Below are 16,789 nucleotides of genomic sequence, written 5' to 3'. Positions count from 1 at the left end.
GGCAGGCAGGGATGGAGTGAAGGTTATTTTAAAACTGAATCAGCAACCTGAAACATTATTGGGAAGAGTAGCTTCAGGATCGGAGATGGGAACTGGAAATCTAGTTCTAAGAGACCACAACAAGAGGTCAGTGTGTATGTGGAACGCATGGTTTTATTTTAACAAAAACTAGGAAGGACATTCCTGATCCTTAGCTGTGAAACTGGAAAGTCAAGAATGCTGTGTCCTTCCCTGCTGGTCAGCAAAGTGGACATCAATTTACTTAAACAGTGCAGGGGCTCAGACAGATAAGGCCTCTGCCTCTGTTATTAATTAAATGGAATCACCAGGACTTTCTGGATGTTCTCTAGGAAATGCCCTAAACTTAGGGCCTCTCTGGGTTCAGTTGAGAGTTAGAAATGCAGAAAGGACAGGCCAAATAAATCTGGAAACCAACTAGCGAAAAATATGGGAATGCATCTCTATATAATGAGGGAACAGCATCCTATCCTTAAAGTAAAAGTTGCTGAAGATCTGTTCCACCTCACTAAACTATCCTGTTGCTGGGCTACAGGCACAGGAAAATTACCTTTGCAGTAGCCCCATAGCTGAATAAGTGACATGAGGTCTTAGGTCACCAAGTCCCCTCTGCTTGGGCAAAAATTCAAGCAGGAGGTTGCAGAAGAGAATGGGCTGTCTGTCATTAAACAATCAAACATTTCCAGTTGGCAGCGTACAGCTCACAGTTCAGCCATGCCACAACCCTTCAGGTATGTTTTCTTTGTTTCCCCCTTCATAACAAACTGAGGCCCAGGCTCTGATACGCAGAAGTCTCAAGCATTTATAACTGCAACTGAAGACAGTAAGAGCTATGACCTGAATGTAGTGATGTATAATGCCAGATAGTCTGACAAGTCATGCCCTAGGCACTTGCTCTCTTCTCCCAGGTGACAAGCAATAGGACAAGAGGAAACAGCCTCAAATTGCACCAGTGGAGGTTTAGATTAGATATTAGGGAAAACATCTTCAGCAAAAGGGCTGTCAAGCTTTGGAACAGGCTCTCCAGGGCAGTGGTGAGTCACAATCCTATTTAAAAAATGTGTAGATGTGACACTTGGGAACATGGTTTAGTGGTGAGCTTGGCAGTGATGGGGTTAACAGTTGGATTTGATGATCCTAAAGGTCTTTTCCAACCTAAATGACTCTCTGGTCCTATCTCAGAAAAGAGCAATCAACACTAAAGGATGTTTTTGAGCCAAACTTCCTACATCTCCTTTCCCTTGCAAAGAAATGCATATTTTAGAACTGTCCTCCTCACACAATCTTGAGAGAAAACACTGCCAGTGAAGTATCCATGTTCTGCTGTGATGAGTGTTACAGAAAAAGCCAAAACAATTAATCATTTTGTGCTGAGAGGAGAGCTGGAGTATTGTGCAGGAACTGTAGCTCTGCACTACATCAGGCAAGAATAAAGCAACACCGAGTAAGCCACTCACAACATGCCCATCAGCCGTTCTCACCATTAAATAAAGCAGGAACCCAGCTTCCCTGGTCCTGCCATCCCTGTAATTGAAAATATATTTGGCTGCAGATGTTCAGTAGCTGCTTTCTGTCACATCTGTGCAGTCAACCACAAATACAGCATCCCTTCTATAGGGATTCCTCAAAGGAATCCCTTCTAGAGCCTCTTTCAGCCCTATTTCATAATGAAATTAAATATATGCTATCTGCCTGTCACCCTTGTTACTCTCCTGAACCTGTTTACCAATTTAACCAAGCTTAGGGGCAGAACAGAGATCTTAAGATAGTACATTCTTGCAAATTTTGTGAAAATCAGAAGCTCTGGACTCTGAGTACTGAAGAGTATCCAAAAAGGACGTGAGGGAAGCTAGGACATCAGGAAAGCATCTTTAGCTCTGCTGTTTTGGCACCAACGTGTTTGTCCTCCACTACTGAGGGACCCTCCTCAGAGCCTCGTATCAGTTATTAGTATAGCAAAAAGCAGGTGACATTTTCAATTCAGTGTTTTCTTAAGACACATTACAGAAAGCCAGCCTATTGCCAGCCTCCAGTGCAGTGGCAGCATCGAACTCAAAACATCAGACTTTCAGGCAGTAACAATGTGAATGTTTAAATAAACATTTTCCCCCTCCTATGTTTTCTTAGATCCTAGCATAACAAAGGAAAGCACAGCCCTTTTCCAAATAAATAAAGTAACCAATGAGCATGGATTAAATGCATTTCAGTTACCGTGGATTTTGACTCTCCATCTGATTGAGTTTGTCTCCAGGATCAGCCAGACCTTCTTTGGAGCATAGTACATCTCTCGTCCACTGTGTAAAGAAATAACAAAATCACTTAAAAGGGGCTCTTCAGCTATGTGGTAAGAAAAGGTGGTTCTTACTCCTACGATTTATCTTAACAAGTGATCCGATAACCCCAGAGAACTCAGAGAGGCTACACTGCAACGGGAAACCCACTCCCAAGGCAGGGGCAGCATGTCACTGCAGAGTCCAATGACTGCCTCCCCCCACTGGTGAGCAATGACCTTTTTGTAGTTGGCTGTGAGCATTTGCAGGTAATACTGTACCCAGCTAGGACTGAGATTGTTTTGCCTTTAACTACTGGGTGTTCAGAGTAAGTTCTATAAGCTGCCTCTTAATAAAAACCCCAACAAACAATCAAAACAACAGACACACACAAACCAATACTGCTGCTGTCCCCAGTTAATAAACATGTTCTGAACACACAGTGGCAAATGGGAATTGTGGCTGAGAATAAATTATATATATATATACATATATATATAAAAAAAAGGATTATATTTCAGTAGAACAAGCTGGTTCTCATCTCCTTCTTTTCATGACAATGACAACCAGGAAAGAGAAATTTTACTTCTGAAAAAACAGATTTCCATCCGTTCTCACCACTGGAGAGGTGCTGATGGAAAAGACATCAGTTTACCCCTATAATACTTCACAGATTAACTTAGATCATACACAATTGCTTCTCATCCTTCTATTTACTCTGTAAAGGCAATTAAAGAATCAGTGATGACTACAAAACCCTCACACCTTCTCTTCTTTGATAGTCACAAAAGTATCATCAGGCTTTTATAGGCAGTAGAAAGTAGAAAGTTTGTGATCACACCCAGTATGGATGGTGGGTGGGTGAATGGGCATCATGTCCTGGGAAGCTGTCACTTGACACAGAGGACCAAGCGACAAATCACCAGGGGAATTTCAGCTAAAGTGTTGAGCCACCAATGGTACTAAATAAGATGCTGAAAGAACTGAGAACCAACATAATGAACATTAAAAGGATATAAGTGGATACATCTTCAGGTTAAGTTAGACAACAATCAGGGTTCCAGGCTGCTGCTTTAACTATGACAAAGTAAACAACTTGCAAAGGCAGCCCAGTTATCACATTTGAAAAAACAGTTAATCTTACAGTGTTGAATGCACTTCCCGAAAGCAGGGGCATGCTATTAGTTTCCATGGAAATGCTGGGATGATACAGGAGAGATGTACTTCTGTGGGCACATAAGCAAGTTACCAGGAAAAAACAGTGGGTATGAGATTACTTCACATTAACTGGAGGATGGAAATACACACAGTTACCTCAAACACTTCTAGCTTATAAATTCACATGCCAGCTCAATCATAATAGTGATTAATTTGTCTATCCATGCTTAAGACTCTCAAAGCCCAGTTGAGACAAGAGAAACTGAGAAAAACATCACTGACTAACCAAGAAGAAACATATCAATGGACAAATCAGGATAAATCATTACATTTTAAACACCACCAAAATAAGAAAGTCTGGAGAGTACCAATGGATTTGTTCACAACTCCTGCTTAAAAATTAGTCAAATTATTCTAAATACTCTTCATTCTGGTTTATAAGTGTTATAAATGTTTGTTTTAATGGAGAATGGAGACTAGCAATTTCCTTTGAAGCAAATTTATGTTGAAATACAGTTCTATTTATATCTGTTCCACATAAAGGAAGAAGTATCTGCCTTTTGCTTCAACCAACCTGCAAAAGAAAAAGAGCCCCATCATATAATTGTAAACTACGTGACTCAACGTCTTCCTCCTACATTGCAGATACTTATTTAGCATTTACCTTGGAATTCTGGCTGGTTATGACACTGGAGTTTAAGAAGTGGGTGGTCAGAGGTCCCCTTGTGTAGATTAAAGAATGACATAGCAGTATTAAGGACATACATTCATTGCACAGTGCAGTGTGGTGACACCTATGCTAACTTTAAATGTGTATCACAAGCAACCTCACACCAGAGAGTTGTGTACAAGAATGGGGTTTTGATGAGCAGAGCTTTTCATTAAAGCATTTCTTAAATCAGACTCGAGATCATTCTTTTCACAGCAAACTGTATGTGATAAGTTCTCATAGCAGACCAAGAGTCCACAGGAAGGACAAGGAGAGCTGTTTCTCACTCACACTACCACACCTGCCGTTCCAGATGATATTGGTAATGGGTATGTCTTGACTACTGTCCACATTCCCTACATGTTTTAACACTGTGCCCTCCAGAGGCCAATATTCCTACAGTGTATTTCGTAATCAAATATACTGTCATACCTTCTAACAAGCAACAGAAACTAAGAGCTGTCCTCCTAGTAATTTGGAGCCACATATGCACCTGCCCTTTTTCATCACCATGTAAAATTGTTATTCCAAGCCCCTAGAGATGTGATTGCACAGCTCAAACACAGGCTTAGGACTGATTGAGAGCAGCTGGGGCTGTTCAGCCTGGAGAAGAGAAGGCTGCGTGGAGACCTCAGAGCAGTCTTCCAGTATCTGAAGGGAGCCTATAGGGATGCTGGAGAGGGACTCTTTGTCAGGGACTGTAATGACAGGACAAGGGGTAATGGGTTAAAACTTAAACAGGGGAAGTTTAGATTGGATATAAGGAGGAAATTCTTTCCTGTTAGGGTGGTGAGACACTGGGTTGGTCAGGGAGGTTGTAAATGCTCCATCCCTGGCAGTGTTCAAGGCCAGGTTGGAGGAAGTCTTGGGTGAGATGGTTTAGTGTGAGATGTCCCTGCCCATGGCAGGAGGGTTGGAACTGGATGATCTTGAGGTCCTTTCCAACCCTAACTATTCTATGATTCTATGATTACTTAAACGTATTTGAGTGCACAGCAGGTTTCCATTCCTGAAGCAGCATCAAGAGCTTCAACTTCGGTTCTTGGGAGACGCATCTCCAGCGCTCCTCAGGCCGTTCCTGATGCTGCACTGGAGGTGGGGGATGCACTGAGGCAGAGCAACCAGTAGGTGACCTCCCAGACTCAAAAAGACAGGCGAGTTCCTTTGCCCTTTCGCGAGACACACCACGTACGCGTGAAGCATGCCAAAATACCTCCAGAAACATTAGCTTGAATTCAAGATGTCTCCCACAGCCTTTCACGTTCACGCAGTCGAACTTTACTATTGCAATCTGGAACTGAAAGCTAAATATAAAAACATTTTGTCCATTACAGTTCTGAAAACCATGCTTTCATCAATACCATCAATTACTGTAAAGTACCAAACTATTGTAACTCATCAGCTCAACTAAAGACCAAATGAGAAAAATCAGTGGAGATTTATATTGAGAAAAATGCTATGCAACTGTGGTTTTGCCTCTTGCTATTTAAAGTTTGGAAACACAATTTATCCAAATAAACCAGCATTGAAGCAATCCAAATAACCAACTGATGAGCCATGACAACTTTAATTACAAAAGCTATTTGTGAACAAAATTCCCTGATAAAGTTTGGAAAATTAAGGTTTCCAATGTCTTAAACAATGTGTAGTCTTATAAATCTGTATGAAGGGGAAACATTCTGATTTGGGAGCCCTTCACTCTTTCTGTGCATGTAGTTATCTACTGAAGGGGAAAGATAATAATGAATCAGGCCTCTAAAACTGAAATATGCTAAACTGTACTAAACATGCCCTTATTTAGATAACTGCAGCCTTTTATTTTTTGCTAACTACTGTCCAATATAAGGTATAAGCTTACATGAGAGTTGCAACAGAGAACAGACATGTGCAATGCATTCTGCAGGGTCCTCACCAAGCACACAGGCACAGCACATCATGTTACCAAACAAAGAAAACCCAATACTAATCATCTTAGGAGACCACTGCTTTGTGCTGTTTAATCACCTAAAACCTCTGCCAGCACAGCTGGGAATAGAATGAATTTGGAAAAAATCTGGAGCCGTACTTTCCAAGTTTCTCAGTATCCATTCATTCTGCAAGAAGTACCTTCAAATCCATCCACACAAATGTCTTTCACTGTATTCTCCCACCCCTGAGATTGCTCTATATCATCTCTACTTACTTCCAGTTACAACCCCACTAAATCCGGGATTACTGTTCAGTTTATGCATTCATTAGGTCAACACTTAGTGGCGTCGTCTCCCACACTACTGAAGAAGTATCCAAGGTAAACAACATACAAATAACATACCTTGCACATTTCTGGAAATCAGATTTACATCCAAGCTAAATATTGAGACTTCTGTCTTCAAGTCAGCATTGTTCCTACTATTTCTGGAGTAAATAGATGGTACAAGTTGCTGTTCATGCGGTCCTACTTCAACCAATACACTATTTAAAGTGAACAATATGTAACTCAAAATAAATTTGAAGCACATGATCAAAGTGTGTAATATATCAGGTACTAAAAGTGTGTAATTTATCAGGTACTAATACTGACGGCAATGGATAAACCTGCAATATGAAGAACTTCTATGATTAAAGCAAACAACAGATTTCACCACTTCTGACTACCAAAGCAAAAAACACCCATTCTTAACACGTGACTGTCTAAAATGAAGGAATTTCTACATTAACAACTGATTCATTCATGTGAAGGTGAGTTAAGCAACTATTTATTTTATCTTAGGTTATCTATTATGTTAAAGACTCACCTAAGATACAAGATCTGACTGGCACTTTTAACTTATTACCTTAAAGCACTGCATTTTCCACATTCAAGTACTAGCATATGATCTATTTAAATAGTATATGAAGGGCTTCGACTCTTCCTGACCATTTACATAAAAGTTATCACTGGAGTCAAGTGCTAACAGAGCAAATAAATGAGGCTGCCTAAAAGGAAGCATGAAAGATTCATCCCTCTGTGAACAGCAGCTGCTACCCTCTGCCCTCAGAGTACACTGCAAATCAAACATGCATGATGCAGGAGACAGACTATTCTGACAACACCCGTCACTTTTCGGGTCACACCGAACATATGTTGAGACAGAGCTGATTCCTAACTTGACATTCGTGATAACTTCCCTGTGCCTCTTTCCTCACCGAGTCTCTTGCAATGGCTGGAGGCAGGCTCCTGAAGGCAAGAGGCAGCACTAGGTGAAGGAACCCATATGGAAGCATATAAAGAAATAATTTTAAAATCACAAACTGAGAAAGTTGCCAGGACTCTCAGGGCTCCTAACTTCTAAAGGGATTTAAAAGCCTAGGGAATGACTAAGAAATAAGAGAAGCCATTTCCTTTCAAAAGCTGGCACTGCTCCAAAGAAGAGCTAGCTTCTGCCAACAGGAAGTTGTCCTCAAGCTTTCCTAAGCACAGTTGTTTACCTGTCAGATCATTTTCCAAGAAGAGGTTCCAGTTCTGAACCAGGATGTGCAAACAGAAAAATGTACTGGAACAGGAGCTTTCAGGCATGTGCAATTTCAGCAGTTGCTGTTTTCCTCTGAGGGCTTGCTCAACATGTCAAGTACTTACCCAAAGCCCAGCAGAGGTGGTCAGTTCACTGGGACTGCACCACCAGCAAGCACAGTCTGCAGCATACATCCCCCAGTGATTCACCCGCTGCACCATCTCAGCTAAGGGTCAGACATTTACCTTTATCTTTCACTTGTGATTACCACCAACAATGTACCACCACACATCAGTATACAACAGTGGACACAATACCTCTCAAGTAACATCACATCTGAAGATAGAACTCACAGTGCACAACTCTACCGTGTAGTTTAGCCAAGACCTTAATCACGTTTGCAAATCACATTTAAACGTGGTATCTTCCAGAACCTCCAAACCCTGCACAATCTGCACAGCTCTCTGGTCCACATTTGCACATCAGCACTATGAAAAGAACTTTGACCTTTGTAGGGGAACACTGTTCTTGGGACCAAGCTAGACAGAAAATGGCTCAAGAGCTAAAGTAGTACTACAGCACAGAAATAGATACTACAATCAAACAGGATCTAACCACCAGAGATGCCAACAGCTAGACCACTGAAAGGGAATCCATGCAATGAAGTACAGTCATGGACAGAGGAATGGTGTGGAGTGGGATAGGTTCAATATTAAGCAAGTTGGTTAGAAACAGAAGCCAGAACAAACCCAAGCCCCAAAGTAAAACACCGAACGATCACAACCTTCCCTTGACCTGCAGGATTCCTTCACATATCACCTCATTGGCATGCCCACCAAACAGACTCTCGGACTTGAGCCTGCTTCCCTGGCCAGCTGTTCCAATGCTGTTTGGTTCCCAGGTGAAGTCTCTTAGGGTGACATAAATCCTCCCAAAGGCACCCAGTTTCTATGTATAAAAATGTGTTTACATGACCAGTGTTTGCAAAGCTTTCTGGTAATGCTTCATTTTCACAGTAGTAGCACAGGGCTGGGAGCAAGACTTTCCCTTCACTGTGGTGTGGATATCTTGTCTTCTTTCAAATTCCCATCAATGGCGTGCTCCAGTCTCTGAATGTGCAAGAGAAACTTGGTTCTCAGTCTGACAGACCAAATCAAATCAAGAGCTCTTTATCCCAAAGTACTGGAATGTCCTTGTAAACAAGTAGGCTTTCCCTTTATAACCAGCACTTCATGACAGCGGGTGATCAGCTTGCAGACGGGAGTGGTGCTTAGCAGCCACGCTGCTGTTCAGTGAGCAAGTCAGAGTTCTGGGAAAAGTACTCAACTGCCAAATAATTGCAAGTTCTGCAGAACGACATGTGAGTTAATGGCTGGTCCTGCCCCAGACCAGAGAACTCTTGAGTTTCAGAGGAGCCTAACACAATGAAGCAGATGGGAATTACAATACAAGGGAAACTCAGGGAAAATAAGATACTATGTAGATGCAAGGAACATTCTGAGCTCTCTGTATGTAGGTAGCCTGAGCTTAAATTTACTGTTATAAATCAAAATTGAGACAATGTATCTTTAGACCTTGTTAAGAAAAATCTGCCACATTGTATTCTGTAACATTAAAAAAAGGAATTCCGCACTCAAAACGTCAGAAGCCATGAAGCATGAGATCATTTTGCTACCAAAAGCAAGCTGTGCTGCAGAAAGGTTACAATGGGCGAGAGCAACAACACAGGTTTGTATTTTTCAAAAAATAAGCCAATCAGTTGCTGTACATGCATCTACCACTGCTCTGTGGAAGTGTGCTTCCCACCTGCCTTTGCTATGAAGTACTGCATCAAATCTATTGCTACTAAGCTACCACTAAACCTGGAACGGGACATAACCTCTGTGAATGTAGGCAATGCTACTAAACTGCGACGAGGAGCTCCAAGGTGAGCTTCAGTGTCTGTGGCTGCTGGGGACTCCAGTGACAGGGACGGGAGACCCTCTCTTCCTGAGAAAAGACATTGTAAAAGGCCCAACTTCCAGAGTGTCTTTGTTCTAGAAACACTAACAGCATTGCCTGAGTTAACTCAGACTTCTCCTGTGAGTCAGAAGTAAGGCTTCATTAACTGTAGTGACAGGAGAAATGATTCTGCTGGGACGGGGAGACAGAGAAGCCTACTATGAAGGCATGTGATCTTTGTCACAAGACATGCTGCCTGAGCCAACTGCTGCTGCCTGTAGTGACTAGGACACTGCTGTGGGGAAAATACAGAGGGATCTCCAGCATGAAGTTCTGAAGGTACTGGAAAAAGAGCTGTAACAGAAGGCACTCAAGGTACAAGTCTGATGGAATCTCTCCCTCACTACAAAATCAGTTAGGTCACAGGACTTAGCCATAAAGATTATCAAAGTAAGAATCTCTAGCCACTGCCTGTGGCCACTACATACATCCATGCTGGAACTGAGGCAGACCTACTCACTATTCCTATAATTCTGGGTAGTAACTGGTACCACTAGCATATGCTGGTGGAATATGAGGACAAGGAACTGGAACACAAGGCACACATTTGCAAGATGCTTGCAGAAGAGTCAGTGTTTAAAGTTGGACTTACTGGGTCTTTCACACAGCTTTCTGGTCACACTCTGGAAACAATCATAGCGGCCAGTGAGGCAGAGCCTCAATATTAAATATAAACAGAGAAGGAATGATAGCTGACAAAAAAAAAAAAACCCCACTTTTCTGCATTACTTGCTCGTGGCAGTGCTAAGGGAAGGCAAAGCCAACGTCAGTCCCCAGAGCATGTGGATAGGCTGCAGTTCCATGCGGTAGGCAAAAGATACAGATTCTGCATAATTCCTAGTACTAAAGGAGTATCACCTCTTCGCTGAAGAAAAGGTATGTCATTGTTCTGACTAGGCTTGCCAGACTGATGAAAAGTGCTATGCCCTTTATTATTACATTGCCTGTAAATAATCCCCACCCTCTACAACAATCCTTCCACTCAGAGCACAAGGAACAGCACAAACCCCAGGTGTGCTCCCAAAAAGCCTCAGCTGTTAAGACTAAAAGAAAGGGTTGCCGGTACCCCAGACAACTGAACAACATGGCTGAAGTGAAACTCTTCCACTGCTCCAGCCGACAATGAACTCAGCAACTAGCCTAGTAGGGTCTCACAGGCAGGCAATGGTTACTGCCCACCTTAAGGCTAAGAGCACCAGAATTTTGAGAAGTGCACTCTTGAACCCCACTAATGAAATTCAAGAAAAAGTAAAATGAATACAAAGTTAATTACAAACATTGCAGACTTGGAATGACCTCATTTTAGGCTGCAGAACAGTTCCCTTTCTCATTTAATCAGCTGCTGATACAGATCTGGGAATATTCCAGCTGTGGACATGAGCCTGGGGCCCTGGACTACTTTCCAAGTGTTTGGGGCAAACAAGCTATTTCTCCGACTATGCTTTTTAGTTAACCTATCTTTTCTCTACCCTCTTCTTTCAATTTCTTTCCCCATTCTTGAAGACCTAGAGTACTGTCATGTGGATTACAGGCTTGGATTCAATGACAAAACCTGGAAGGTGTAAACACTGAGTTTGGGGCTGGGAGGGAAGGGAAAGGTGAAAAATCAGAATTAAACTTTAAGGTTTTTAACTAAAGTTTTCTGAAAGGGTGTCCCAGTACAGGGCCAGCTTTATAAAACTTTTCTTTGCTACTCTTTCACCCTGTGACTTACCCATACATTTAATAAAAGACTTTATGTGTTCTAATGGTAGCAACACAGTATTTGTGAGCCCAAATGTATTCTCAGTAACTAGCAGATATATCTCTGCACTTCTGAAGCTTATTCATGATCACAAATGTTGCAAAAAGATGCCTTTTCTCTGGTTCCATATGACATTAAATAGGAAAATTAAATTACATATAGACAAGAAGTTTGGATTTGTCTTCAGCTATAATGCTAGGAAGTCTGGGTATCTATACGATAAATCACATCACGGCTAGTCTCACCAGCACAGCTATAAATATCAGAAAACAGCACAAGCAGGGGCATGTTTGCTGTAAAGAAGGGCAACACGCTTGAAATTAATGTCTGAAATCAGAGAAAGACATTAATACCAGACTTGCATTTTTTTAAAAACCAGTAGTGTTTTAAATTGGGAATTAGAACTGCAGAAAAAACCATGAGTCCAAACCCAGAAGAGATTTACAAAGGAGCAGCAGGTAAGTTTTCAGTGATGGGAACCTGAGGGGCTTAGCAATTCACAAACAACCTTTTTGCACTCAGCCTAAACGGCTTATCGAACACTAGCTGTATTATTCACAAAGGTGTCAAAGTAGAAAGGTGAACTCTCAGTCTGAACTAAATGTCATGCTGCAGCGAGTAAGGGAAGAACAAACACCAACTCACAAAAGCAACTTGTTCTCTGTATCATGAAGGCCTGGCAGAAATCCGGTGCTGGAGCAATGCCAAACCAGCTCACCAGTGCCTTTTTTCAGGTTCATGTTTTTCCTCTAGTTACAGGACTTAACTACAGCTATAATCTGAACGAATTTAAATGCAGTGTACGGATGAGCTCCTGAAACACACCTAAACGGCTGAAGCTTCGGCATTTCACAGCTACCCCGCGTCATGGACAACTGCCATGAGCAAAGCATGGAAAGCTTCGGGCACCAAGCCGCGGTCTGCGTTTCGGACAACCCAGTGCCCCAGGTGGCTGCGTGTGCTTGTGTCCAGCTGTGGGTACGGCTGTGCCCCGCAGCCTGCACCCTGCCCGGCCGCGGCACCCCCGTGGGCCGTGTTTCCAGGCTTTCCACCTCCGCCCGCGCACCGGCCTGGGCCCGGGGTTCCCGGCTCTGGCCCCTCCTCAGGCACCAGCGGTCGCTCCCGCCGCTAACCACAGCATGGCCGCCGCGGCGGTGGGCGCACGGATAATCCTCAGGGACTCGAGCGCGCTCTCTTGAGGCTTCTGCTCAACAACCGCCAGCCTCCTCGCAGCTTTTCTGCTCTTTTAGCCTGCTTCTCGCCCCTCCCCACGGCATCTGTTACGCCTCTGTCCCCGGCACTCGTGCTCCCGCAGAGCTGCGCCTTCCCCTCGTGACTGACCTGCCGGCTCCCTCCTCGAGACTCTCCTCCCTGCACCGAGCCCCCCCCCCCCTCCCTCGCCCCCCCGGTGCCACCGCACCACCGGGGCAGCGCCGAGAGCCCCGGACGCGCCCAGCCGGCGCCCTCACCGCCCCGGACCGACCTCCCGGCCGCCCCGGAAGCTCGGACGGCCCCGCCCCTTCGCCACGTCTTGACTGGCCCCAGGGTCTGATGCAATCCGCTTCCCCGCTTGCCCTCAGCAGCAAGCCAATCACGAGCTAGGCAGGACGCATCGTCATGCCGTGCCTACCAATGAGAAAGAGCCACGATGGTAGAAAGCCGGGCAGGGCGGGGAGGCCGGGGAGCGCTGTGAGTCGCGGCGTGGGGGGGGCGCAGTTCGTCCCTCCTCATCGCCGGCCATGGCCGCTCTGCCCGGCGCAGCAGCCCCGCGGCTGCTCCTCATCCCTGGCAAACCGGCCGAGTCCTCCGCTGCCGGCCGGCATCTTTCTGTGGTCCTGCCAGCGGGAGCCTCGGCTCCCGCTCCGGGTCCGGAGGCGCCGCCGCCGGCCCGCAAGCGTCAGCGGCTGACCCACTTAAGCCCGGAGGAGAAGGCGCTGCGCAGGTGAGTGGGGCCGGTGGCGGGGGCTCGCCGCGGGGGCGCCGCCGCGCTGACGGCCGCCCTGCCCCGCAGGAAGCTGAAGAACCGCGTGGCGGCGCAGAGCGCGCGGGACAGGAAGAAGGCGCGGATGGCGGAGCTGGAGCAGCAGGTCGGGGAGCTGGAGCAGGAGGTAAGCGGCCGGGGGGCGTGGGGGCCGCGGTTCGAGCCGCCGCCTCCCTGCCTCCCGGCTCTCCGCAGAACCAGAAGCTGCTGCTGGAGAACCGGCTCCTGCGCGAGAAGACGTGCAGCCTTACGCTGGAGAACCAGGAGCTGCGCTGCCGCCTGGGCTTGGATGCTGTGAAGGCAGAGAAGGAGCGAGAGCCCGAGGTGAGTCCCCAGCCGCGGCCCTTGCTGCTCTCTTCTCCCCGCCTCGGGCAGCCGCTCCTGGAAGGCGCATGCGTGGCCGTGAGCAGTGACCGCGGTGCCGAGAGCCCTCGGGCTGTTGCTGCCGTGCTGCGGAGAGGACGCTTCGTGTGCCACAGCCCCTCTTGTCCTCCAGGTGGAGGCTTGCCCACACCGAGCAGGTCCGCAGCCCTGCAGCGGTGGTGTGGGACAGAGCAGGCTGAGTAGTTCCAAGTTGGCTTGAGATTACTTCATCGCTCTGTTTTGTTCTAGAAGTAGTTGCTGCCCCATTCATGCGGGTCAGTCTAGAAAGAATGGTGTATAGTGGAGGGGATCTGGCTCTCACTGAAGTGATTTTGCAGATATATGGAAGTCTGAGCCAGCTTTGAAATTGGTCTTACCTTCAGGTTTCTACTGCCCCAAAATAAATGGGTAATCTAATGGTAGAAGCCTTTGTGTGATCTGCAGGAGTATGTGTGTACTGTCAGCCAGAACATTTGCAGTGACCAACTGGACTTTTTCCCTGGCACAGGTTGTGAAGGAATCACAGGTGGATGAGATCAGATTGGTGACCGGGTCCGCTGAGTCCGCAGCACTCAGACTACGTGTTCCTCTGCAGCAGGTGCAGGCCCAGCAGTCACCATTTCTGATAATTTCCACATGGATTCTGATGGCAGTGACTCTTCAGACTCAGAGGTGAGCACCTGCTCCTACCTAGAACACCCATGAAATTCAGAACCACTGTGGATTTAAAGCTAGTATTACAACTTCTTTATCTGAAGTCAGTTGATGACTTTTCATTGTTTGTTTCCCAAGTCTTGGAGTGCCATACCTGTGGCTCAGAGCAGCTGTGTTAGCCTGTATCCAGTGAGTACAGGAGTTCATGCAACTTTAGCAAGTCCAATTTCCATTAAATGTGATAGGCTGATGCCTGAAACAGTCTTTTAGCTCTTACAGCAAAACTGTACAAATGCCAAAAGCATACTGCAGTTTTACTTGTGTTGAAAACAAAATTTATCATTTTGCTGATGTGTTGGCAAAGCTGTTTGAACTTTAAAACCTGACCCTTATCAATGACTTCCAGATATGTAAGGGCAGGAGCAAGGCACAAACACCTCTCCCGCCCCCCCCAGACCTGCAGCTTTAGTCATAGGCAGGTCTGATCACACCAGGCTCTGGTACCTGTTCTGCGAAGCCAGTAGGATAATGTGTTTGTACTTGATGGGTCCAAACTTCAGGAGTTTCTAGTAGGCTATGAGTATAAAATATGTGTAGAATTCTATGGGGATTGTCAGTGCCCTTAGCTTACAAAAAAGCTAACAGACCAAGAACTTAAGATACAGAAGTAATTGCCTTTGCTGTTCTTATAGCAGTGTTCTTGGTGTAACTTGCAGTTCTGTGATTGTGTTGGCATGTTTTAACTTCCAGATGAAGGTTAACAGATGTAGCAACTGATGTTCTGCTGTAACAGTAGTAGGCTCTCTTTCTAAAACAATATTTCATTCTGCAGTCTGATCTCCTGTTGGGCTTTCTGGACGGTCTGGACCCAGAGATGTTTCTTCAATACGCTGATTCAGAGTCAACGTGCCTGGAAAAGCTGGAGGAAGAGATCTGTGGAGAAACAAGTTCCATACCAGCCTCCCCCTCTCCCTCTTTGGGGTCCCCATCAGCTAAGCTGGAGGCCATTAATGAACTTATAAGGTTTGATCATGTGTACACCAAGCCCCTGATACTGGAGATTCCTGTTAAAATGGGCAACCAAACCAATATGCTAGTGAAAATTGAGGAAGTATCTCTCTCTCCATCTGAAGACAAAGTTATCCCCAAAGTCCCAGTATCTGTGAAAGAGGAACCAGTAGACCGCTTCATGCCTGAACTGGGTACCTCTCACCTGCTTTCCTCTCATCATAGTCTTGCAGCCTCAAGCTCTCTGTTGGATGCCTGTAGTGACTCTGGATATGAAGGATCCCTATCACCCTTCAGTGACATGTCCTCTCCGCTTGACACTGACCGTGCCTGGGAGGATAGCTTTGCTAATGAACTCTTTCCTCAGCTGATCAGTGTCTAATCCAGTAGTGTTAACTCCCCTTGGATAAACAGGATAACAGAATAAGCCCCTTTGGGGTGGGGATGGAAATCCAGTGCTTTCAGGCAAGTGTTGCTAACTTCTACCTGTGCTAGTAAATGGAGTGATGGCCAATGCATTTCTGCTGGTATCAAAAAGCCCCGGGTGCCCTGTCCTACCCCCCCATCACTGTTGGCTTATGAGGGAGGAAAGGTGGTTTCTCAAGAACTTGACAGTTCTATATGAACCTGAGAAAGCCTGTTTTCAATTTAATTTGAACCCCCAAAACTGCAATGAGATAGTCAAATATAGACAGCTGTGTTGAAACTAGTCTGTGTATCTTACAGATTTACTATGTAAATATTTGTTTCACATTTGCTATGTAGAGTTGCTTTCTCCATTTAATATTTAACTGTTGGTGCAATTAAAGTGCAGTGCAGCTCACTGTTCCTTTTTTGCCTTGGATCTCAGTGGGGAGGGAGGAGTATGTGGGCCTTGCAGAATTCGAAACTAGCAGATAAGGTCTTGGTGCCTCGTCATTGACTCGCCTTAATGCACCACTCCAGTAGCACTTCTGTAGTGTACAGAAGTGCTGCTGGCAGCTTCTGAGAGCATTTGGTGTTGCAAACTGTTTGAGACAGATGGGTTTGTATGATGGCTGGAGCTGCTGGAACAGAATCTGCAGCCTGAATAGTTGGCAGTAGCCTGATACCTGAATGGAATTATTGTAGTATCTTCCTGTTCACCAGTAAAACCATTCAAAATGCTCAGTTTTAGTCAAGGTGGGTGTGCACTTCCAAGTGGTGCCCAGTGTTACTGAAGCTGTGTGACATACATGGGATGAAAAAAGGTGAAGACTGTGTTCCACACGAATTCCTGAAGCATAAAATTATTAAATTTGCAGGAGCTAATTTCAAATAACACAAGAGGACTTTTTGTTGTCCCCATCCATTTGTTCCAACATTACAGCATTAAACCAACTTGAACAGGAACTGAAATTGGAACCACAAAGGAAGAACTGAAGTTTTCTTCTG

General features: G+C 45.2%; 2 protein-coding genes across 8 annotated transcripts in view; one reads left to right on the top strand and one right to left on the bottom strand.

Moving 5' to 3' along the window:
* ZNRF3 (zinc and ring finger 3) overlaps positions 1-12,742 on the bottom strand; it is a 93,618-nt gene extending 80,876 nt beyond the window's left edge. The window contains exons 1-3 of one of the 6 annotated variants that reach the window (XM_065692815.1): positions 5,369-5,622; positions 3,433-3,514; positions 2,230-2,312 (exon numbers count right to left, since the gene is read on the bottom strand). The gene's annotated coding sequence lies outside the window, so the exon portion shown is untranslated. The other 5 variants (XM_065692814.1, XM_065692816.1, XM_065692819.1 and 2 more) reach the window with 5 other exon arrangements.
* Positions 12,743-13,041: 299 nt separating this feature from the next.
* Positions 13,042-15,475, top strand: XBP1 (X-box binding protein 1). Of its 2 annotated transcripts, none has more exons than XM_065692833.1 (5): positions 13,042-13,312; positions 13,382-13,478; positions 13,547-13,675; positions 14,310-14,386; positions 15,201-15,475. In XM_065692833.1, the coding sequence occupies exons 1-5, from the start codon at positions 13,110-13,112 to the stop codon at positions 15,388-15,390; spliced, it is 696 nt and encodes a 231-aa protein (XP_065548905.1). In that variant the 5' UTR covers positions 13,042-13,109; the 3' UTR covers positions 15,391-15,475. The 2 variants fall into 2 exon arrangements, with proteins under 2 accessions (XP_065548905.1, XP_065548904.1); XM_065692832.1 differs by having other exon boundaries at positions 14,223-14,386.
* Positions 15,476-16,789: the final 1,314 nt, after the last annotated feature.

The sequence above is a fragment of the Lathamus discolor genome, chromosome 12 (genome assembly GCF_037157495.1).
Source record: "Lathamus discolor isolate bLatDis1 chromosome 12, bLatDis1.hap1, whole genome shotgun sequence".
In the NCBI taxonomy this organism is placed as follows: domain Eukaryota; kingdom Metazoa; phylum Chordata; class Aves; order Psittaciformes; family Psittacidae; genus Lathamus; species Lathamus discolor.
The sequence above is the reverse complement of the archived record's forward strand: the minus strand, read 5'-3'. Positions and strand labels throughout refer to the sequence as shown.

Bases quoted from the DNA above. Each gene is read 5' to 3' on its own strand.
- XBP1 (XM_065692832.1), top strand. From the start codon at position 13,110: ATGGCCGCTCTGCCCGGCGCAGCAGCCCCGCGGCTGCTCCTCATCCCT. The intron at 13,313-13,381 runs GTGAGTGGGGCC...CCTGCCCCGCAG, and splicing joins GAGGAGAAGGCGCTGCGCAG to GAAGCTGAAGAACCGCGTGG. The intron at 13,676-14,222 runs GTGAGTCCCCAG...TCCCTGGCACAG, and splicing joins AGAAGGAGCGAGAGCCCGAG to GTTGTGAAGGAATCACAGGT.